Raw genomic sequence first — 23,129 nt, 5'->3', positions numbered from 1 at the left:
GTTTCGGCCCGTCCGCGGGACCCCCCCCCCAGCGCCCCCCCCTCCCCGCTTTTCCCGGGAAGCTGCTCGCGCGCCAACCTGTGGCCTAGCAGGGGGCTGGCTCCCTTTTGCGCGGGAGGGGAGGGGGAATGCGCTGCCGCGGGACCTTTCTTTTTTTGGGGGGGGGCTGCCCCTCTGCGCTCGCCCCCCCCTCCGCCTCCTCGCGCCCCCGCGCTGCGAGGAGGATGTTGGTTCGCCTTCGGGAGGGAGGGAAGCGCGCCGGCCGGGCAGGCTCCTCTCTTTCCCCCCCCACGCACTTTCCCCCCCCGCGGGCCCCCGGGTTGGGGGGGGCAGCGGCGGCCCTGGGAGCGGAGGCGGCTGGCACCGAGCGGAGCCCCTCGCCCCGTCCCGAAACTTCGCGGAAGTGGGTGTGGGCCCCCGCCCAAGAGCGCCAGCCGGAGGACGGGGGGGGGAGGCCGGCCAAGGAGCGGGGCGGGGGGCCCCGGGGGGGGGGGAGAGAAAAGAAGGCGGGGGCGCGCGCGGGGGATGCGGGCCAGGCGGGAGCGCGCCGCCCCCCTCCCGGCGGGCCGTTAAAGGGGCCGGCAGCCGGCGGTGGTGCGCGCGATCCAGGGCTTGCTCGCTGCCGCGCAGAGCCCAGCCCGGTGCGCCGGGCGCTGGACGTGGCTGGCGGGGCATCCCCGGGGGAGCAAGGCAGATGCCCGCCGGGCCCACCCGCTCCCCGCCCGGGGGGCTCCCTTGCCCTTGCCTTTGCCGGCGCGATCGGGTCCAGCGTGGCTGCCATGGGCCGGGATGGGGCGCCGGCCTCTGAGAGCCCCCCACCCGGGTGAGGAGAGGCATCCGCCGGCCCGACCATCGCCTTCCCCCCCCCCGGGCGACGGCGGAGACGCGCAGGCAGCATGCAAGGTGAGCGAGCGAGGAAGCGCGTGGGCGACGCCTCGGGGGGGGGAAGGTGGGCTGGGGGGGCTGGAGCCCCTTCCTCGGATCTGTCGCGGCTGCCCGGCCAGGGACTTCGGCCCCCACCCCCGGTGCAGGGGGGGGAATCCGCCTCCTTCGTTCCTCTTGCTTCCTCTCTCCCCCCCCCACTCAACACTTGGGCGAGGGTCCTTCAGGAGACCCCGGGCCGCCCGTTTTAGCCAAGAGCAGGTTCCTTGCCGGGGGGGGGGGGCAAAGGGGAGATTGGAACCCAGGTCTTGCCTGGAGGGGGGCGACCGCGCGCGGGCAAACGGAAGGCAACCCCTTCTGCCCGGGGCCCTGCCCAACACAACACAACACGGAGAGAGAGAGCTTGAGATCCTATCGGGGCACAGATAATTGGGGGGGGGGGGTCGGTGGCAAGAACCTGGCGCTTCCCTGGCAAAGGTGAGCCTGGAGGGGGGGTTTCATTTTTCTTCTGGAGCAAGACTAGGTTCTCAGGCTGGGGGGGGGGGCAGAGACCCCTGGGCTGGAAGGACCCGCAGTAAACATCTGTTTAAGGATGAGAGGAAGAATAATACTTCTGTTGGAAGAGCAAAGCTGGAAGGGACCCTCTGAATCATCACGTCCGGAGGTTCTAACCCCGGTAGCTCTCAGGTCTGGGGAGATCCCCACACAGACACCCCCCAGAAAACCTGGCTTTCCCAACCGGAGGTCTTCCAGATGTGGGAGACTACGGCTTCCATCGTCCTCATCCAGTATCAGCCATGATGGTTCCTCATGTCTGGAAGCCTCAGGTGGGAAGAGCCTGGAGTCCCAGGTAAAGCAGGCTGGTGTCCTCTGTTGTTGTCCTGTGCGACTCTCTCAGCTGGGGGGCTTCCATCTCTCTCTTCTTCCCCCCCCATGAAATAAATAGGAGGCAAGCAGGGAAGGCGTTGGCAGGAGACCTGTCGGATCCGTCAGCTTCCCACCTAGCTCCACATCCACGTTCTCGCAGTGGGCAGGCGGGGGGGCCTCCCGGGATGTTCAGAAGCACAACCGAGCCTCTTGCCTTTTGTCCTCGACTCTAGCTGCGTTTCAGAGATAGCCTGCCTCTCCCCTTGGAGGCTCCACTGAATCCTTGTCACAATGACATCCTTCAAAAAAATTTCCCCAGAGCTTCCTCAAAAGAGTTTCCTGGTGGATTTGGATGGTGTCCTGTGTCCGTGGATGGGTGTAGACAAATTGTGTTTGTATGTGTGTGTGTGTGTGTTTCCCCCCTCCCCCCACTCAAGTCTTCTGCTTGGTGTGCCAGGATGCTCGAGGTTTGCCCAAGCTGGATCCCACCTTGTGGGTCCCAAGCGGTGTTGAACCGCCGAAGGGCTGAACCCCAACAGCCTCCGCCAGCGGGCCTTGGGCACCCCTCTGAGACCGGACACAGGACGGCAGAAGAACACAATCCGTGTTGTGGGGGGGGGGGGGGCTGTGCCATGAAAATCCACAGCCTGCCCTCCTCTCCCTACGGCCGGCCGTCTGTCTCCAGGGTCTTCCAGGGAGGGGCCGTTCTGGAGTTGTTCCTGTTCGGGTTTTCTTCATGGACGGCTGGCTTCCCCTCATCCTGGCAGCCTTTCCCCTGCGCATGGCGTGAAGTGAGTCCTCTCTCTCTCTCTCTCAAGCGCTTGTGGGGGGGGGTGTCTCCCTAGTGGGAGGGGGCAGGGAGGGGATGCATAGAAAGCAACGAAGCCTCACTTTGGCGGGGGGGGGCAGTTTAAGGAGGCTGAGAAACTGCAGAAGAAGCAGGAATGTGGGGAGAAAGAGGCTGGCGGGGGGGGCAGTTGCATCTCAGATTTCAGACAGCACCCATGTCCACAAAAACAGACAAAAGGCGTTGGGTTTTCCGTGTTCCTCCCAGCATGTCCTTACACTGGTGCCCGTAAGGGCGGGCCTGGAACGTAGGAAGCAGATCTTTCCAGCTCCCTTTTTTTGGGGGGGGGGGATCCAGGCTGACCAGGCGGTGGAGTGTGCGGCTTCGTTCTTCCCCAGGAAGTCGGAGAAACGCCGTCTTCCCGCCTGCTCTCTCGGCTGGAGCTTGGCCGCGTTCATTTCCCGGGGCATCCACTCCCCGAAGGGTCTCCCTCCAGCCATCCCTGCTGCCTGTTTGTAGGCTGAGGGGATGTGAACTCTCCAGAAAAGGAACTTTTCACAGGTCAGCTCCTGGCTGGAAAAGGGTCCGAAGATTCCCTGAGTGGCTGTTTCTCAGAGGTTGTCCGGTCAGGCACACTCTTGCCTTCTGGAAGGGGTGAGGCCCGGTTCCGCCTCCCCAGGCGTCTCGTGGCATGGCCTCTGTCTGTCCTGTACAGCTAGGATGATGCGGGCTAGCCCCAAGCCCATGTTGGCTCTGTCCTCTGGCCTAGTCCCATTGAGTGGACCAAGAAAAGAGGCGGTGGCAGGTTTAAAAAAAAATACAAATTCTGCTTGAGCAGCCATGGGGGCTGAGAGTGATGGGAGCCATAATCTGGCCAATCTCAAGGGTGAGAGACCCCAGAGTGAGGAGGCATTTATTGCGGGTGCAAAGGAGACACCCCCCCCCAAGTCTCGTACCAATGCATGTGATGGTCTTCTGCCAGCATTATTAGAAAGTGACTCCTGCCTCGGCGTCTTGAGCCAGCTTACTGGTGAATCATCGGGAAAAGAAAGGGTGCCAGGAGCTGCAGGTGCCCGCTGGGGTGGGTGGAACAGAGAGGGCGTTTCCCCCCCACCCCCCACCCCAGAAGCACAGCCGGCTCCATCTGGTTGCTGTGCAGCTTCTTTCCCTGCAAAGTTGGAATAGACGGTGCCGTTTGCCTTTCCTCCTCGCAGGGAGGGGGTTGAGGGGCTAGGTGGGCACGGCCCATCCTGCCCCATGAGTAGGACCACCCTGGAGCACCAGTCTCTTCACTATGAAACTTCCTGATGCTACCTATTATGGCAGCATTTATTTAGCTAGTTCTGAGAAAAGAAGAAGAGAGAGATACACCCCCCCCCGTGAGTTTTGGGGAGGGTCATGTTGCTTTCTTTGCCCAGGAGCTGCATAAACACTCCAGGGGTAAATCCAGGTTCAGCCCATAATTGCAGAATCTCTCCTTCCTTTTCAGTAATTGTAGCCTTGAGGGGGATCACTCTGTAGCTAAAGGTACAAAAACAGGGGCTTTCGAAAGTAATGAACAGAGGAGCTAACGTCCCATCCTGTCGGGATAGGGATGATTGCGAGGTTCTGGGGAATGCTAAATGCCACCTTCTGTTCATGAGGGCTCTCTTTCAACTCCCGGTTAGACTCCAGTAATAATAGGGTTCCGTTAATCAAAACAAACTTTGCATCATGGAACAAGGGGATGATGGATACATGCTGGAGAACGGCCGCTCTTTCCCGGACGCCTTCAGGTTTTACCAAATTACATAGGATAAATTCCATTTCAGCCAGAAGGGGAGGGTCAGAATCCATTGATTGGAAAGTTGGTTGCAGTGGGTTGAGGGTGGAATCAGAATCGTGGCTGCTTTTTAATGGATTGATTGGTAGGTTGCCTGCCGAGGGAGCCCCAGGAGGTTCTCCTGGTCGTGCCTCGCTGAAGGGCACTGGAGTGGGGGAGAGGCGCTCTGGCACAGCTTCTGCCCTCTCCTGTCTCTAGGGCTTGGGCAGAAAAAGCAGTAGTAGTGGGGTCTTTGTGTCCTCTCCTGATTTCTTAAGATTTCACCTTGCATGCATGTCTATTAGGCTTATTAGGCACACGGATGTGCTGCATCCGTGTGCATATAACTCTGGTTAATCTGATTCCTTGTCATGGGTGTGGGTGTCGGTGCAATTGAAAGAGGCTGAGGGAGTGTGCATCCTTGCAAATGGAACAAAAATGCAAAATACACAAACATTTAAGGCCCACAATCATGTGTGTGTGTTGGGGAAAGGGGTGTTCTGGCAATAAATTCAGTTTTCCTTGCAATTTCTGTTGGCCCAGGGGCAGTCATTCCCAAAGGGTGAGCTACTGTGGGAGAGCCGTTTGCACACCAGGAGAGATGGCATAAGTCAAGAGACCCCCACCCACCCTGAATGCCACCCTCAGAGAGCATCGCTTCCATGCCCACGTTTCCCTGCCAAAGTAGGCTTAATCGGGTGAAAGGGTTTCTCTCTCAGGCTCCCTACTGTGCCAGCTCCTCCTGCTGATTGTGGTGGGTTCTCTAACTAATTGGGGGGGGGGATTGCCCAGGATCATTGGCTTGCAAAGCCAAGAACCTGGCTTGCCACGAGAAGCTCTCTGCCCGAGTTTGTCCGTAGCAAGCCGTCTTATCATGTCTCGCCTCGAAACCGCTGGTGCAGCAAACTCTGAATGATCTCTCCAAGATCTTGAGCAGCAGAGAAAAGCGTCCTCCTGTCTCTGCCACCTGAAATGCTCTTGTCTAGAATGGGCACTAGCCAAAGGAGCCGCTCCGCCACCCCCAAACAACGGCCCTTCCCCTAGATGGCTCATCCTTTACCGTGGCCGTCTTCCTGCTGGAGAGCTGTGGGTCCCCTTTCCCCAGCAGGAGCTGCGCAGAAGGCCACCACCGTAAAGACTGCCGGAAACGTCATGGCCATTCCTTAGGCTGGCCCTTATGCCTGCCCTCACCTCAAATTCTGGAGGGCCCAAGGGGTGCCACCGGCATCTGACCCTTTTCAGAGGACGGCTGGCTGAGAGTCTCCTTCTGAGCTGCAGGATGATTGAAAGAGGGGAAGAACTTCTCCATTGCCCATTCTCCTGCTTTGGAAAACGTCCTGTACCGGCTCTCTTGTGTTGACGTAAGGGAAAACGGGAGTTTCATAAACTGTTGACCTAAGGAAGCCCGCCAGAGGCTGAGGCGCACACAGAGAGAGCTCTTTGCCTACCTGTTTATGCGCCTGACCCCATCCATCCCACATGAAAGGATGGCCCGACCTTCAGGCCGCCTGTGACCAGCAACAGAATCACATGGCAAGGAAGGGGGAAACATGAGGCCTCCTTCTCGGGAGCCACCGAGGCAGAGGTGGCCAGATTCTGCAGGATGGTGGGAAGCTCCTGTGCCTTGTGGGCTGGTTAGACAATAAAGCCCATGTCAACGCTTGGCCTCCTCCACCACAGCCCACAGCTAAGGCCTTGACTGAGCTTCCATTCCGGATTTTTGTCCCGGCATCTCCCTCTGAACCGTGCCATGCGCCTGGATTTCTCCACCTGGGGGTTTCTCATGGAGCATCTGATCGGCAGAACGCACCACGCCCCTGTGGACCTCCATGGCGATCTTTCCAAAAGAGCCGGAAAGGGGTACAAATTGATCGTATGGGTCACCTAGTCCCGGGGGGGGGGGGGAGAAGTTTAATGTATATTTTAGTTTTATTTTTGTTATTTGCAGTTTTCCTTTTTATTATTTAATTTAAAAAGAAGAAGAAAGAGTGAGATGTTTCTGCAGCCACCAGTCACGTTTGCAGCACCCTTTTGCCCCAGAGTCCCTCTCTCACACCAGTGGAACACCAGTGGCCGTGCAGGATTCCCGGTGAAAACCAGGGACCTGGAGTAGCTACTCGTCAAATCCTCCACCTGTCTGCCTCTCCGGAAGGCTGGGGCCCTCTCCTTGCCCGTCTTGTGGGTGTGCCCGGCCTGCCACTGGCAAAGAAATCCCTGGCCTGCCCTGAAACGAGCCACAGGGTCTGGAGGGCAGGAGAAGGAGCTCTCCTGCAAAGAGAAGCCACGGGAGAGACGGGAGGAAGAGAAGGAGACGAACCTTCCTTCCGCCCCAGCCTCCCCCCACCCAAACCCGTTCCATCTTCCCAGAGAGTGTGTTGGCTGGCCTGCCTGTTTTGGCTCTGTGGGGCACTTGGGTTTATTCTTTCCACTTTTCCGTTGCGCCTTCTAGCAGAAGACCTCGCTGGAGAGGAAGACGAGATGCCGCCCTTCCGATTCAGGCCGAACGGTAAGAGCCGGCTGACTTTGCCCCTTTTATTCCAGGTTCTGGGGACAGGTCTCGGCTTCCCTTTGCAAAACCTCCAGCCTCCCTTCCGTTTGTGCCCAGCCCCACGGAGACCCACCCTCTTTCCCTCCACCTTCCCTTTCTCAACAGGCTGCGATCGGCCGGCCAGAGAGAGATTCCGGGCTATCCCGGCCCTTTGATGCTTTGCAACAGGAGGAGCATGGAGAAAGGAGCAGGGCTAAGGCCGGCCACAGGCACGCTCTTTCTGGCAGTCCCCCGTAGTGGTGCCTCTAAGGGAGAATATCCGAAACACAGGCAGCTGTGTTGACCTGCGTCAAGAAATCAGCTCTGCCCCTTTTTGTCTCCAGCAGGAACTGATCTCTTGCAAAACTAAGGGGTCTCGATTGCCTAAGAAGCCCCCCAAAAATAACCCTGTATGACAAGAGAGGTAACCTTGGACAATAAAATGTTGCTGTGAAAATCTGTTTTGCCGACCCCCCCCCCCCACACACACTACTAAGAGTCTTGTGTATATGCTCAGAGGAAACAGTCAAGGCTAGGGAGGGAGGGGCTGTTAGTTTGCTTGTTAGTTTGTTTGGGGCACAACATTGCTGGGCGACACACACACACACCCTTGCCACACCACAGTCGCCCATCCTTTCTTCGCCTCCCTCCCTGCAGGCCGAATGAGGACCAACTGCAGCCAGTGCGAGAAGACCCTGACCCTCCAGACGTCCGTGAAGGTGCTCGGCGTCTTTGTCCTCCTGCTGGTGGTGGCCGTGGTGGTCCTGGCGGCTTTGGGTGAGTGGGGTCAAGAGGTCATCCCTAAGAGGAGTCCTTTCCCGCGGTCATCCTGACTCCATCCCTGGAGGGAGCCATGCCCTGATCTTCTGGAACCAGTGGCCGGGCTCACAGAGGTGTTCCAGGGCTCAGCCGCCACGGTTCTGTCTGTGCCCCTTCTGTTTGTGGCTTCACTGCTTTCCACGAAACGTTTTCAGCCGACTCTGCAAAATGGACCTCGCCTTATAGCCTCGGGTGAAGGCTCTCCCCAGAAAGCAACTTCCACTCTGAGGTCTGCTTCGCTTAAAAACCTCCAGTAATTGAGAGTACTGACTTGATGGCACAAGACAAACACACACACACACACACACACACACACACACACACACACACACACACACGTGTGTGTGTGTGCAGAAGTGCAGGAATGAGGTGACTGGACTGGCTGAGGAACCAGAGTGGGTGTCCGGGCTACAGCCCGCCATGACAACCTCGTTTAGAACCGCGGCTTTCAAAATCAAAATGTGGTCCAACTTCTGGTAGGACAGGAATGAGAAGAAGTTATTTTATGAACAACTAAGAGAAGAGGGTAGGCGGGAGGAGGAGAAAAAACCATCTAGTGCTAAACTAGCAAATTAATGCTAGGGAGAAAGTAAACTAGCGCTAATCTCATGTATTTTAAAAAAAAATTGTAAACTAAAGGACCCTGGCAGGAGAGGGAAGAACTTGGGTCAGGCATGGTCCCACTCCTGAACTTCGTGTCCCAACAGCGAATGTCCCTGAAACACCGCCCACAGACCCGCCCTCGCCCCAATCTTCCAAAAAATGAAAGAATTGATCCCACAGGGAAAAGTCCATTTGAATGGTTCCAGACTGGAAAAAGTAGAAGTCCCCAGAAACGGGGGTGGGGGGGGGAGAGGGAGCGAGGGGCTGTGTTGGGAGCAAAAAAGGCCCTGAACGCTTCGAACCAGCCTTTGCAACGGGTGATCAGAAAAACGGGACTCTTTGAATCGGCCCGTTTTATAACTGCAGCCCATCCTCTGACAACCTTCAGCCCCCCCCCCAGGGCGAGAGGCTCTTGTCTTTTTCCACGAGTTGCCAGCGGGGACTCCAAGAAGCGCGGATGGTTGAAAGGGGGTTCAGGGCGGCAGGCTTAGACTCTGGCCTCGTCCTGTCCGTCTTCTTCTGGGTCAAGTCTTTCCATCCCAAGGCTGAGGCTGAGTCTCTATTAAAAGCGGCGGTGGCGGGGGGGGGGGGATTAACAGAGAAGGAAGGGAAGGATGGGCGGGTTTTGAGTCACAAATAGAATCCAAGTCATTGGAAAGGTGTTTCTCTCCCCGCTGTGCGCGCGCGCCCTTTGTGGGAGTCCTTCTTTGTGATAAGAACAGGAGGCTTCTTCTGCGCTCCCTCCTGTCCCCACAAAATCTTTGCCAAGGCTGTGCAGGGGAACCCGTTGCCAGAACTGGCCTGCGTGGGACGGTCCCCCGTGGCTGTTCTGGAGACGGTCCGGAAGAGAAAAGGCAGAGGGGAAAGGGTCCCCTGCAGAGTCTCCATTGCATGCTTTCCGTGGCGGCTCCCACGACAGGGTGCAGAGGGATTCAGGCCTCTGAGCCAGGATCCGGCTCTCCAGGAAGGTCCTTCTCTCTAGAGCCTGACTAAGGCCACCCGCGATGGCCTCTTGGAAGAAGGGGAAGGGACCGGTGGGTGGCTAGCGGCTCTGGACCGAGAGCACTCGGTGGGGCTTTCCTGCCCTCGCAAGGTGACCGATCGGTGCCTTCTCCTCTCTTGTTATTCTTGGGCAGTGAGGAGAAGCTGCCCTGTCTTGAGATCATGCGGCCGGAAGCCGCCCTGCGGTTGTGGGCCAGGGCTGTCGGCTTGAGGTTTGGGTCGGCTCCCAGCAACGTTTGGCACCGCAGAGTCGCAACATCTGCCTCCCAAGTCTGCCGCGGCAATGTGGGTGGGTGGGTGGGTGGGTGGTGGAAGAGCTTGCCCAGCAGCACAAGGCGCAGAGCGGGAAGCGCTGCCTTCCCCACCATGCAAGCTCCGGTGTTTGGTTTCAGCCGTTCAGGAAGTCCGGATCAGATTCTGGGATGGGGGGAACATAACCCGAGAATGCTTTTAAGGGAGAAAAGGACACGTTCCCCGTGTTCGAGGAAGCAGAGCCCAGGAAGCGAATGCGAAACACCAATAAGCTGTTTCAAAGCTCCCTCTTTGGTCTCCTCCCTTCCCAGCATCGGCGCATCTTGGTGGCAAACACAACAGAAAGAAGTCGAACCAGATCAAGGTTATGGGAAAGGATAGCACATCAGGAAGAGGGAAGAGCCGACGGATTAACGAAAAGAACAATTGATTGACTGGCTGATTGGTTGGTTGGTCGGTTAGGGTTAGCAAAAGGCACACACCACAGCAGATGCTTCCATGCGCTCGCTGGTGTGTTTCTCTACAACTTCCAGAATCTTTCAGGTTGTGGAGATTCTGCGGTGGCAGCTCCCAAAAGGCCACCTTTGGAGGAGGAGAAGGGAGAGAGAAAAATGCCCCCCCCCCCGAGTTTCTACGCCAGGCCATGATGGGCAATCCCCACCATGACCTGAGGTTGCTTTGGGAAGGGCATGAGATTGAGCCCTGCCTGTCCACCTGCTCAGCTCCTAAATTTAGCCTTTTCCACAGAAACCTTCAGCACAATCCCCTCATCCAAATTTTGTATTTTATCTGTTGTAAGCCACTTTGGGTCCCCCCGTGGGGAGAAAGGCAGCGTAGAAGGCATTTCAGTCCATCAGTGCCCACATCAGCGCAAGGCATGTGTTTATTCTGAAGCGTTCCTTCAGGGGGAGGAGAGGGCGGTGCCACATGTGGACTGTGCAACCATGCACGGGCAGCCGTGCAGTCCAGTCCTCACTTCGCCTCGCTCTTTGTCCCGCAAAAGTGGCAAGGAGGTCCAAGGGGAGCCGAGTGGGTTGGGAGGCCTTCCGCCGGCAGCTGGGCTGGATCGGCGGGACCAGCCCTTGGAAGCTGGCAGCACCGATACAGCAGAGGGAGGGTGGCAGAGGGTGGCTCTCCTTGGCCACCTCCGCCTCGTCCTTCTGTGCTTCAAGTTTTTCCACGGAGAGAGAGAGAGAGAGAGATTAAAAACTAAGACACGACACAAACGGAGAGAGAAGAGGGAAGCCAGAACAGAAACTGGTTCAGCCAAGTTCCCCGAATTTTGGGAGGTTCCCTTTTTGGATGACAGCTCCCAGCATCCCACAGCGAGCGGAGCCACTACTCCTGGGATGGTATCAGTCGGAGTACAGAGAAGTCATTTTCCTTAAGCTGTCCCCTGAGTGGCCGAAGGGCAGCCGGGCTCTCCTAGAGGAGAGATTGACCTCCTTGGAACTGGGAGGAAATCTAGAGGCAAAACTCTGATCTTCCGTGGGTGACCGTAAGCCAGTGGCTGTTCTGGTTCTGGGCATTCTTGGAATCCAGAAAAGTAGGCTTTTCCCCCCTCTCAAACTGGGCAGGCTGCATTCACACACGAAGCGAAGGAAAGAAACGGGTGTATCAGCCAGCGACTGGGCTTGACTGAAAGGCCTGTTAAAAAATCTTCCTCATCTCATCTCCACCGAGGCTGCGTGTCGTGATTTTTCATCCTCCTCCCTATGGGGAAGAGTTGCCGGCAGGAAAGGAAAACACCTCCACCCCACCCCTCACTCCCAATCGACCCCCCCCCCAGGAATGGAAGGATCAGATAACCACCAGCTGGCCCAGAGAAGGAACTAGTGATGGGGACACGGAGGACGGAGGGCTGGACATGACTCGGGGGCAAGTCCAGAGAAGAGAAGGCTCCTCTGGGGGGTTATTAGCTGACGGGCTGGAAATATTTCCGTTCTGCTTCGCACTTGGCTAGAGGAGGAAGATGCTCCACCCTGAAAAACAGAGTCTGACCTCATTCAGAGGCAGGGCTCGGAAACCATCCTCATTGTTTACTACAACTCCGAGAGTCCCTTAACCAACCAGCTGGGACCTGACAGGATTTGTAGTCCAGCAAAGTTACTCTCCCCGCGCCCTGCTTGTTTCCAAAACGTTCCTCCTCATTCAAGGGTAAATCTCCCAGTTATCCTTGCAGGCCACGTCCCTCCGCTTTTCGGAGTCACCAGTATTTGCCTCACCGTTGGTGCTGTTGCTTCTCACGGTTTCCTTTTGATATTTATTCCGCCCACTACGCAACAACAGCACGAATCGGAAGGCGATCCAAACTTCTGCTTAAGCACACACTCTTAACAAGAGAGAAATGCTTGGCGACTTCGCGCAGAAAGCTCACCGGCCAGATCCAGTCCCAAAGTGGAGGAAGTCTTGAAGGCTTAGGGTGCAGAAATTTAAAAAAGGGGGTCCTATAGAACTGTAGAGCTGGAAGGGACCCAGGTGGTCATTGAGTCCAAAACCCTGCTGAGGTAGGGCCCCCCCACCCCAGCCGTAGCATCTCCCAACCGCCTGGGAGATCTCATTCCGTGGCCAAGCAGTTCTTATTTCCAGGACGTTCTTCCTTGTCTTCAATTGAAATCTCCCTCTTTTAAAAAAAGCAAAAACTGGACCCTTTGCTTCAGGTCCTTCCTTTGGATAAGAAAACTTCCTCCAGCTGCCAAGGAAGAGCCCTTCAAATATTTCAAGGTGGCCAAGGAACTACCAAATGGGTCTTTTCCTCTTCGCTTGGGGCTGCCTCCCTCTGCACAGTTTCCAAAAACCCATCTGTTGCTCACAACTCTGTTTTCCTTACTTATCTATGACGTTGAGATCCCACCACACCCCACCCACCCAAAATAAGCTCCTTCCCTCTTTAATCTCACCATAACCCTGCAAGGGAGGCCATAGTGTGACTAGCCCCATGAGCTCCAGAGTCCAAGGGGGGGAGTTGACCCCAGGCCTTGTGGGTCTCCGTCCAGCACTTCGACCCTGCAAGCAAAGTGGTTGTCAGCTGTGGTGCTGTCGTTGTGATTGTGACTAAGCAGGTGGGGTGGGAAAACGTCTTCCATGCTCACCTTTGACCTCCTTCTTGCAGTCTTTAAGAAGATGGATTCTATCTCTGATGATGTGAACTCTGCCCAGGCATACTACGAGAAGACGCTTGAGTCAGTTCAGGAGAACCTTCAAGAGCTGGGTAAGCGTGAGGCCATCTCGAGTGCATTTCACCTGTGTTCAGGTGATGCTTTCTGAAGCACGAGCCTGTCCAGGTGCTAAGATCATCAGGGCGTACCTTTCTGTCACAGCTACATTTGGTGGGGACACAGGAAAGAAGCCCTTCTCTGTGGCTGCTCCTTTAGACTCTGGAACTCCCTGCCACCGGAGGCCAGTCTGGCCCCATCTTGGCTGTCCTTCTATAAGCAGCTAAAAGACCTTTCTCTTCAGGCAAGCTTTCCTACGATGACAAGCTCTCTAAAATTTTTAAATGAGATCGGTTGCATGTTGCTGCTTTTAAATCTATTTTCACAATGCTTTTTTTTTTTTTACCACAGAGAAGCTACATGTTTATAAAAACACTCAGCATTAAGTATACGTAAAAGTTTACACAGTCGTATGTGGTCTGGCAAGAATGGCCGCATTCAAGAACTTTGCCCCTTTGTTCAGTGTCTGGCTTTGTTAAAAGAGCTTTCCAGGGGAGAGAATAAATGAGCCAGACGCCTAAACGAGGAGAAGGACGCTAGTTTGTGAATGAGGGGGAAAGGACACAAAGGCGAGCATGATTGCTGGGCAAGAAAACTTGCATGTCCTTCCTGGGAGCGAACAAGCGAGGACGTTGATTGTGAGTCAGTCAGCGAATTGTGGCCAGTTTTTTTGCCCAGTCAGCAGAAGACGGGGCAAAATTTTACAAGCATCTGCAAGGGATTTGAGTGTCTCTGATGACTCACGGTCAGGAAAAAGAAAAGGAGAGAGAAGAAAATAGGCATCTGAAGTGCAATCCTAAACACCTCAATGCAGCCGTAAGCAAGTTCAGGGGCAGATTTTAGGAAGTCACTTTGAGGAAGCTTCTCGATATTAACGAGCCAAGCTCTGGCTGGCGCTGATTCCTCCATCGCCGTGTTTAACCAAGAAGCCTCGCCAGATGTTCTCAGCTGTCCAGGGAGCGCCTCGTGTGGAGGGGCCGTAGCCCAGGGGTGGGTGGGCTTTGCATGCGGGAGGGGGGGTCAGGCACAGTGGGGCTCAACCCACATGCTTCCAGAATAACCTCACAGAGGCCACATTTCGGAACGGTTGTCAATTCCGTCATTGTCGTGGTCCCCTCACGATCCGTTTTGTTACCTCTCGGTATTGCCTTGAAGTGCATCCACACGATACAGTGGCAGGAGTTTAATCCCACATTAGGCGTTGCGGTTCCATCCTGTGGAAACCCGGGATTTATACTTTGTGAGGGTCAGTGAAGCACAACAGAGAGAGCTTGAGTCTGATTAAAACTCAGGGGAGCTGAGTGGAGACTCCCCTCAGGGGTGGCAGTGGTGAACCATTCCTTGAACACCTCCTGCATTTGAGTATAATCGAGTTGGGAGGGACCTCTACTAAGGCCATCCAGTCCAACCCCCTGGCTGTCAGTGCAGGAATCCAAATCGAAGCAGATCCAACAGTCGTTCCATTCTTTCTTGAGTGTCTCCCATGTTGAAGCCCTCACCACCTCTCAAAGTCATGGGTTCCTCTGTCGCAAAGCTCTAACAGTTAGGACGTTCTTCCTGACATTCTGCCCAAATCCAGCTTCCTGTAGCTTGAGCCCATAGTTGCTAGTCCTGCGCTCTGGGATGACGGAGAACAGATCCTGCCCCTCTCCTGTAAGACAGCCTTTCAAATCTTTGAAAAGTGTCATCGTATCTCCCCTCAGCCTTCTTGTCTCAAGGCTAAACATGCCAATTTCTTTCAGCCTTTCCTCCTAAGGCTTGGTTTCCAGCCCCCTTGATCACCCTTATCGCCCTCCTCTGAACTTGTTTCATTCGGTCAGCATCCATCTTGAAGTGTGGTGTCCAGAACTGGACACAAGACTCAAGGGGAGGCCTCACCAGGGCTGAACAGAGGGGGACTAGCCCCTCATGGGATTTGGAGATGATAATTAATGCAGCCTATTGAAAAACCTATTAAGTCAGAAACAACAACACAGAGCAGCAGTGACAACAACATATATTATGGATGTTGTGGGTTTTCCGGGCTGTTTGGCTGTGCTCTTAAGATTTTTCTTCCTAATGTTTCTCCAGTCTCTGTGGCTGGCATCTTCAGAGGATGGGAGTCAGAATTCTGTCTGTGTTCTGGTGCAGTTTGTAGGATAGTTGAGTATTTATAGCTGTGGGGTCAGCTTTTTGTCCTTTTCAGGAGATTGGGTCACTACGGTGATCAAGCTGTTTTTTTGTTATGGGCACCCAGACAAAAAGCTGATCCCACAGCTACAAATACTCAACTATCCTACAAACTGCACCAGAGCACAGAGCGCTACTCCTGTCCTCTGAAGATGTTGTCCACAGAGACTGGCGAAACATTGGGAAGAAAAACCTTAAGAACACGGACAAACAGCCCGGAAAACCCACAACAACCATTGGATCCCGGCCGTGAAAGCCTTTGAGGATGTATATTATGCTTATGAACAGAATATAGTTCTCCATCATCCGGCTGGTCAGGAGGGTGAAAGTGTAGCCCTCAAGGGTCTCTTATGTCATGGGCCTCACGTCTCTTCATGTTCCTTCTCCCTGTTTTTTTTTCCCCACGTCCAGATCAGAAATCAGTGGGCAACTGCTCTTTTTGCCACGACACGGGCCAGCTAGGACAGGAAATCAGCAAACTCCAGGAGGAGCTGGAGGAGATTCAGAAGAAGCTCTTGGCCCAGGACGTGTTGCTGGACCAGGCTGGACAAACCCAACAGCGGCTGTCCTCGTCCAGCAACGAAGCCACCAGGGAGGTGGACTCTTGCTTCTCTGCCATCCAGCAGGTCAACCAGAGTTTGGGTCTCTTTCTGGGCCAAGTGAGGGGATGGCAGGCGACCACCTCAGAGCTGGGAAGCTCCCTGAAGGAGCTGTCCCAGGAGCGCTTTGACATCGAAGCGGCTGTACAGCAGATGAACTTCACCCTCGGTCAGACCTCGGATTGGGTCCACATCATCCAGAGGAAGACGAACGAGGAGACGTTGACGCTCCAGAAGATTGTGACGGACTGGCAGGATTACACCCGTCTTTTTGGCACTCTGAGGGTGACCTCCTCCAAAACGGCCGAGCTGGTCAAGAGCCTCCAGACCGGCGTGAGCGTTGCTTCGCAGAGGATCGGCCAGAACTCCGAAGGCATGCACGACCTGGTCGTCCAGGTGATCAGCTTGCAGTGGCAACTGGACAATATCTCCTCCTTCCTGGATGACCACGTGGAAAACATGCACGACCTCCAGTACCACACCCGGTACACGCAGAACCGGACGGCGGAGCGCTTTGAGACCTTAGAAGGCCGCATGGCCTCCCACGAGATCGAGATCAGCACCATCTTCACCAACATCAATGCCACCGACAGCCACGTCCACAGCATGCTCAAGTACCTGGATGACGTACGGCTCTCTTGCACGTTGGGCTTCCACATGCATGCTGAGGAACTCTATAACCTGAACAAATCAGTCAATGGCATGCTGAGCAGCACAGACCGCCTGCGGGAGCGCTTCAGCTTGCTCAACGCCCGGCTGGACTTTGACATCCGCAACCTTTCCATGGTCATGGAAGAGATGAAGACCGTGGACACTCGCCATGGGGAGATCCTCCGGAACATCACCATCTTACGAGGTGAGGAATAAGACACAGCTGGGCAGGTGTGAGGATGAGAAGGGTTACTCAATGGCATGCTCCCAAAGCATGGGGGACTTCAGAGGGACAGCGTCACAAGCTAGGTTCACAGTCCCTGTGTTTCAGTGACGTATGTACGTGGGCATTGGTTAAAAATGCAGGTAGCAAAAGTTGGTCGGTTGGTCGGTTGGTCAGTCGATGGGACTGAGGACCACCTCTTCACTAAGCATAACACCAGGTATGTTCAGCAACCTGACCTGGCGCAACCTGGATAGTAAGAATCCACAAAAATCAGATGGATTTTTGATAAATTGCTTTCAGAATAAAAAGCAAATAGCATTTTAAACTTTGCGGTAATTCACAGTCTGAAGGAAAAAAATGAACAAACTACAGATGTAGGGTTGCAGGCAGCCCCTCTTCCTTATCCAAAAATAATCCTAGCAAAAAAAAAGGGTGGTTCAGCCACACCTGAAAGTCTCCCAGAGCAGTGATTCCATTTTTAAACAGGTCATTTATTTATCGATTTCCCACCCAGAACTGAGACCCAAAGTAGCTTATAGGTCAGACGCCCCACACTCTTTAACAACACACAAACACTGATTTCTCAAGACGGGAAGCAAACTTCCATCCGTTTCCCAGGTGTGCTTTTTACACGTTGGTTGGGGTATTTGGGGAGAAAGGGGTTTTTGTGGCTCCAAGGGGAGGATGAGGGCAGAAAATCTGGCCCCGGGACCGCCAACGTTGCCCTCCCACTGCCAAGAGCCTTTCCCAGCCTGGTTGGTGCCCGTCGGGTCGACTGCATGCCGTTCCTCAACATGCGGCTGGTTAGGGGGTGAGGAATGTCATGGTTCCAACCAACCCACCTAGAAGGGCATTGGCTTGGGAGAAGCTAGCCTAAAGCATAAGAAAAGGAATGGGGGGGGGAAGCTTGGAGCTAAGTGGTTTCGTAGACTGTAGAGACAGAAGCTGGGAGTTCGATTCCCCACCTGGGCCTCCTTGACAGAGGCGGGACTCCGTGAGCTGAAAGGTCCCTTCCAGCTCTGCTGTTCTAAGATTATTATTATTACTATAAACTGCTGGAGGGGAGTTTGATTCTCCCCCCCCCCACTGGGCCTCTGGAGAGAAAAGCCAACCTGTGTGGGCTTGGGCAAGCTGCCCAGTAGCCCCAGGGAACTCCCAGAACAAGAAGGGGGGGGGAGAACCACTTCTGAGTGTTCCCTACCTAGAAGACCATGCAAAGTTGGAATTGACTTGACAGGGTGCAATTACTATTCTTAACCTGCCCAGATTCCTTATCTGGTTGCTCCAAATGAGCTTTCCTAGCCACAAGTGAACCAGGATTTACAATTCTGTGTCCCAATGGCATTTGGGAAAGCCGACAAGCGAATGATTACACAAGACCTGGTTCGTCATGGGTCTCAAACCCTTCAAAAACTTTTGCTCTTCCTTCTCTGAGAAGGCTGGTTTTCCAGAGAGGGACCAGCTGATGCCAACAGAAGATCCAGACGACCCTGGATGACCCTTCTGGCAGGGGTGGGCCCTTTCCTGTGTTTCCCTTCTTGGTTTTGAGAGGTTGCAGGTCTGAACCTTCAGAGCTCCGGCCGTTCAGCTGCAAAACCTAAACAGACAAGTGGCAGAGGCATTGGGGGCCAAAAAAAAAAGTCAGATATTTGTTTGAGCCAGATTGGCTTCTTTGGTTCCAGACTCGCTAAATCTGGAGGAGCTACAAAATCTTGCTTGAAAATAAACAGCAAACGATCTCAGCGCTGTTAGAGCTCTTGGCAACGTCGGCTGTTTCTGGGTTTTGAAATGGGTTGCCAAGGTGGGTGTTTTGTTTTGTTTTTTCCAGAGCACGGAGCTGTCCTCGAACACATGGAAAGGTCTGGGGTGGCATCGGGCTGGTTTGGACTAGAAATCCCAGAATCCCCTGGGCAGCCAAGCCCATGTGCCCTCCAAGAATGGAGGAAACCTAGCCTTTCCAGCTGGTCTTCCTGGGGGGGAGCCCGTGCTCCCCAGGGGATGGGCACGGTCTCGTCTTGTTTTGCTTTTCAGCAACGCCATGGAAATATTGAGGAAAGAGGGACCCGGATGGGAATGGCATGCTCAGACGCGCAGACCCCCCTTCCCTCCCTGTTCCTCCTTCCTTTCCCCAGGTGTGCCGGTCAGGTGAGCCAACAGGGCAGGGCAGCTCCAGGTACCCTCCCACTAATCGTGGCTCTTGCGCCGCAGGAAGGACCGTGGGCATCATCCGTTCGGATGCCGGATTCTGGACTTTGGACCGCAGGGCTGGTTCCCAGGAGAATTCCCAAACAGGGAAGGGTGGGCGGCTGCAGGGGGTCGAAGCAAGTGACCGATGCCCCGAGTCACCTCTCAGCTGCACCTTAGGATCCAGGTGCCTGGCTGCTCTCAGTGAGCTGTGAACTCTGCAGATGCTCAGAAAGCCTTTTCTGCTTCACACATACTAAGGCTAAGTTCTGGAACAAAGTATATAATCCTGGGACCAAATGAAGCCCTTTACCGGGAGAAGGGAATGCCAAAATGCCCCCCCACCAGTTTCCCTGTCCCAGTCCAAGCCCCTGACTTGCCCTCCCCCCCCCCCGAGCCGCTGCCTGGTGTGACTTTGGCAGAGCCTTCCCTGCCTGGGGATGGCTTGTTTATCCTTCGGCTGGGCAGCCCGATGGGTGTTTTTGCCACGGAAAAAGAGTGCAATGCAAGCAAACTGGCACGGGCCAGGATCCTCCTGCGGCACCGCCTCAGACTGGCCCAATTTCATGGGCCCGCCCCGCCTGAGTCAATACACAGAGGATGGCATCCAGGCCTCGGAGGGGCAGGCCGAGCCGGCTGGGGCACCCGCACCCCCGGGGAGGTTTTCCTCCACAAACGCACACGGCAGATGTTGATCCCACTGTTTGCAGGTCTCAGAACACGCCGTTCCTGGTTCCCCCCCCCCCCCCCCGTCCAGGGAGGCCAGAGAAAAAGGCTCGCCTGAGTGTTTTGAGAGCAGGATCTTCTCTCAGCCTCTCCCTCAGAGTGGCCGAATTCATGTCTTGGGAACTTCAAGGAAAGAGTGTGGTTTGTTTTTTTCTTTTTTAAAAAAAGAGAAAACTCGGGAGACTTTCAGACTTTCGTGGGAAGAAAACACTTGATTTCTAAATGGCAAGACTGAACGTCCAGCCCTTGTGGCCGGGGGCTGGGGGGGCAGGGGGAGAACCTTTGGCCTGCAGGTCTTTTGGCCAGCCACTCGAATCCGCCTCCCACCTGCCTGCCGAGTAATGGAAGGAAGCTATGGGAGTCGTAGTCCAGAGAGAGAGAGGCTTCCTCCTCCCCCTCCTGCCCCACTGGATCAACATCTCTGTGCCTTGTGGGGGTCAGCAGGCGGAATTTCAGGGGCCAGTTGGGTGCCCCCTGCCCGCTCAGTCCCTGGCATGGGGGCACTCTGGCCGCCCACCGCCTGGGTCCACTCCAAGAGGGCTTTCGGTTTGGCCTCGAACTGCCCCCCTCTCTTTGGAAGGAGAATGCCCCATCCCGGGCGATTCGGAGACGAGACCCCTTTCCCGACATGGTTCCTCTCCGATCCCTGCCAGGCTCAGCGATAGCCTTGGAGAAAAGTCCCGGGGGGAGACCGGTGGCATTTTCGTCTTCTGTTACTCACTCACTCACGCGCAATGACCAGATAGGCGGGATATAAATAGAATAAATAAATCAAAATTCTCCCTCTTTCTCTGTCTTTCAATTCCCCAGGTGTTCCGGGACCCACCGGCCCCAGAGGATTCCGGGGAGACCAAGGGATCAAGGGTCCACCGGGAAGCAGAGGATCCAAAGGCGACCCAGGAAGCCTGGGCCCACCGGGGCCCCCAGGAACTCGAGGCTCTCCCGGGGCCCCGGGACCCCAGGGCGAGAGGGGTGCCGGGGGCTCCAAAGGACCACCGGGATTCAAAGGGTCTAAAGGCAGCTTTGGACAAGTGGGTGCCAAAGGGCAGGCGGGCCCTAAGGGAGATGTGGGGCCCCCTGGGCCAGGGGGGCCCCCAGGGGCCCCTGGACTGACTGGACCACCAGGGAAACCAGGCATCCCTGGCAAACCAGGGAGCCCGGGTCCCATTGGGCCAACCGGACCCAAGGGGGACCCTGGGATCCGCGGCCGGCCTGGACTACCGGGGCCACCAGGACCGCCGGGAATCTGAGTCACCCCCTCCTCTTGGCGCAAAAAAAGGGGACGTTGGGTGTTGGCGTTAGAGGCAGGCAGCTGCTGGGCAGGGTCTCCTCTGCAGCCAGGCGACGGCAGAGGTGGCAAGGCCTGCGCACGCACTGGCACACGGAGAGACACACACCGGGCTCCTGCTGTCATTGACTCTTCCCCGATGGGACCCGTTTCTAGAAGCTTAGAAGCCGTTTAGCAAATTGCTCAAATGACTGGATCCCTTTCATTACAGAACAGGCAAGGCGCTGCAGCTGCTGTGTATGCGCATGCGCGCGCGCACACACACACACACACACACACACACACACACACACACACACACACACACACACACACACACACACACACACACACACACACACACACACACACACACACACACACACACACACACACACACAAGGTCAGCACCGAAAACCAAGCCCTCTCTCTGATATGGTTGCTCACCTTCCTGAGGAGTCCTGCGGGGCCACCAGCAAAAGCGTCCCCCCCCAAGACCTGGATAGGCCAGCTCCCAGCCCCTTTGCCGCCACTTTCTTTCCTGTCCCTGCTCTTCTGACTTGGGTGACCGTGGCTGAAGCTTTTGCCCTCCCTTCTCTTCATGCAGAGATAAAATTTCAGGTGCTGCTAGATTTCTGCTTGCAGGGTGCCACGAAAAGCCCACAAACAGAGAGAGTAACAAAAAAGGGTACAGTGCTTGTGAAAACAGGCCTATGGATGACCTTCCCTCCTTTCCGCTGCGCTCGTGAGAGCAGCATAAAATGCGAAGTAGGCAGGAGGGAGAGGGAGGGCGGACGGACAGGAGGGCCCAGACATAGGAGGCAGAAGCAGCCCAGGTCTTCTGAGGAAGGGGCTTTTTCAGACTGCCGCTCCCTGCACCTCCAGTGGCCCCATCATTGGCCGGAGGGTCTGGGGGGTGGTTGTCCAAAGAAGTCACTTTGTCAAGCTCTGCAAAAAAGTTCCGTGTGTAAAGCAGGTGCTTTCTGACACGGACTACAAACTCCAGAATGCACCCCTGGCCGCTACTGACAGAATCATCCTCCCAGCAGGGAAATCCAAAGAGATCATCTTTGGACCTTGGTTCCCCCCCCCCCGTGCCCCCGGGTGGGATTTCAGACTCCCGGACTCTGATTTTGCACACTGCCGGAGAAGCCCTTTCCACCCTCGGGGCAGTTCCACAGGCTGGCAGGAGACTCTGGTTTATTCTGCGTTGGGTCCACAGACGTGGAGGGGGACACAGACGTGCCACTCCCCGCACGGGCTGCCTGGTGATTCCCAGGTAAACACAGAGGAGGAAGGGCAGCCGAGCAGGAGGAAGCGGCGAAGAAGGGAGAGGTCGCCCAAGGGGGGAGCTGGCTGCAAACGTTTGGCCACCTCAGGGGAACAATCCAGTATTCTTGCTCCACCTAGCCTGAAAGGCGCCCCCCCCAAAAAAAACAACAACACAACACACCTCTCCTGTCCAGTTCAGGGTCCCGACACTTTACCCCAAGCGTGACATTCTGGCAAGCCAGCCAGGAGCTCAGAGAAGTCTGGCTTTTCTGACCTTCAGCATTCCCATGACAGCAGGCTGTGTGTGCGCATTGAGGAAGTGGTAAAGGGCTGAGGATCCGACCCGCATTTCTGTTGCCAAGGCCAGCCTCCCTCGGGGCCCGGGCCCGTTTGGGCTGTGCAGCCCTGTGCACTCCTTCCGTGGTGCAGCTGGTTTGCGTCACCCTCCCTTCTCAGCTGTGTAACCTTGTTCTCTGTGTACAATATGAGCGCGCCCCTTTGTGTATTTCCCAGGCCAATAAAGATAGAAATGTACAGGTACGACCCGCTTGATTTCCTTGGGTGAGATGGGCGGGGGTGCTTTCTCCCTTCGGAGACCAGCAGTTGGTGGCTCTGATTCAGGTAGTTTCACCGCCCCATGAGAATTTCACTTAAGTGTGGGAGGGAGACACCACACGCACACCTGTACACCTACCTGAGCCCAGGTGGGCACACACGCCACGGTTCCATCGTTCATCTTCTCAGGCCACCAAAGGGTACCTTCTCGTGTTCAGCCAAAATCTGTCTTCCTGACCTTTAAACCCCTGCCAGTTAAACCTCCGCCCGATGGCCAGACCGGGCCCTCTTTGATGCAACTGCTTTTCAGGAAACTTTGAACCAAGACTGAGCTACTGTTGCTGGATTAGGTCCTGTACTGGAAAAGTGCGGAGAGAGAGGCTCCTTCTGGTATTCTGCAGTTGGCGCTGGATTCACACCTGAGGTAAGCGAGTGACAGCCGAGGGTGTCAGATTTTGAGGGGCTTTTAATCCAAAGGTACAAAAACCATTAAGCCCAAGAGGGTGACGACAAAGGCTGTTTGGTTTGCTGCCATTTGCTCCTAAAGACCTCTTTTCTGGAATAGATCACCCTGCCCCCCCCCCGAACAATCCTATTTCTGACTTTCTGAGCTCATTTTAACGGGGTCTACTTTTTTTGGTACAGCTGGGATTTCTCTCTTTTGGTCCATTTCCAGCACATGTGATTGCTAGGAACGAACCAAAAGCCTTCCTTTTTTATGTTTG

The 23,129-nt window shown here is 55.5% G+C and overlaps 1 protein-coding gene across 3 annotated transcripts; it reads left to right on the top strand.

Moving 5' to 3' along the window:
* The first annotated feature begins 241 nt into the window (after positions 1-241).
* SCARA3 (scavenger receptor class A member 3) lies at positions 242-22,389 on the top strand. 3 transcript variants are annotated; one of them, XM_072985912.2, is made up of 6 exons: positions 242-903; positions 6,790-6,843; positions 7,522-7,641; positions 12,653-12,751; positions 15,336-16,379; positions 20,121-22,389. In XM_072985912.2, exons 1-6 carry the CDS (start codon positions 897-899, stop codon positions 20,558-20,560), a joined length of 1,764 nt encoding a protein of 587 aa, XP_072842013.2. In that variant the 5' UTR covers positions 242-896; the 3' UTR covers positions 20,561-22,389. The 3 variants fall into 3 exon arrangements, with proteins under 3 accessions (XP_072842013.2, XP_072842007.2, XP_072842020.2); XM_072985906.2 differs by having other exon boundaries at positions 6,787-6,843; XM_072985919.2 differs by lacking the exon at positions 242-903 and adding an exon at positions 2,375-2,540 and having other exon boundaries at positions 6,787-6,843.
* The last annotated feature ends 740 nt before the right edge of the window (positions 22,390-23,129 follow it).

This window comes from Pogona vitticeps, chromosome 1, assembly GCF_051106095.1.
Source record: "Pogona vitticeps strain Pit_001003342236 chromosome 1, PviZW2.1, whole genome shotgun sequence".
Lineage (NCBI taxonomy): Eukaryota > Metazoa > Chordata > Lepidosauria > Squamata > Agamidae > Pogona > Pogona vitticeps.
Note: the sequence above shows the minus strand (reverse complement) of the source record. Positions and strands in the feature narration are given on the sequence as shown.

Excerpts from the sequence above, each read along its gene's own strand:
- SCARA3 (XM_072985906.2), top strand. Across the intron at positions 6,844-7,521 it reads CTTCCGATTCAGGCCGAACG|GCCGAATGAGGACCAACTGC; the intron begins GTAAGAGCCGGC and ends CCCTCCCTGCAG. Across the intron at positions 16,380-20,120 it reads GAACATCACCATCTTACGAG|GTGTTCCGGGACCCACCGGC; the intron begins GTGAGGAATAAG and ends TCAATTCCCCAG.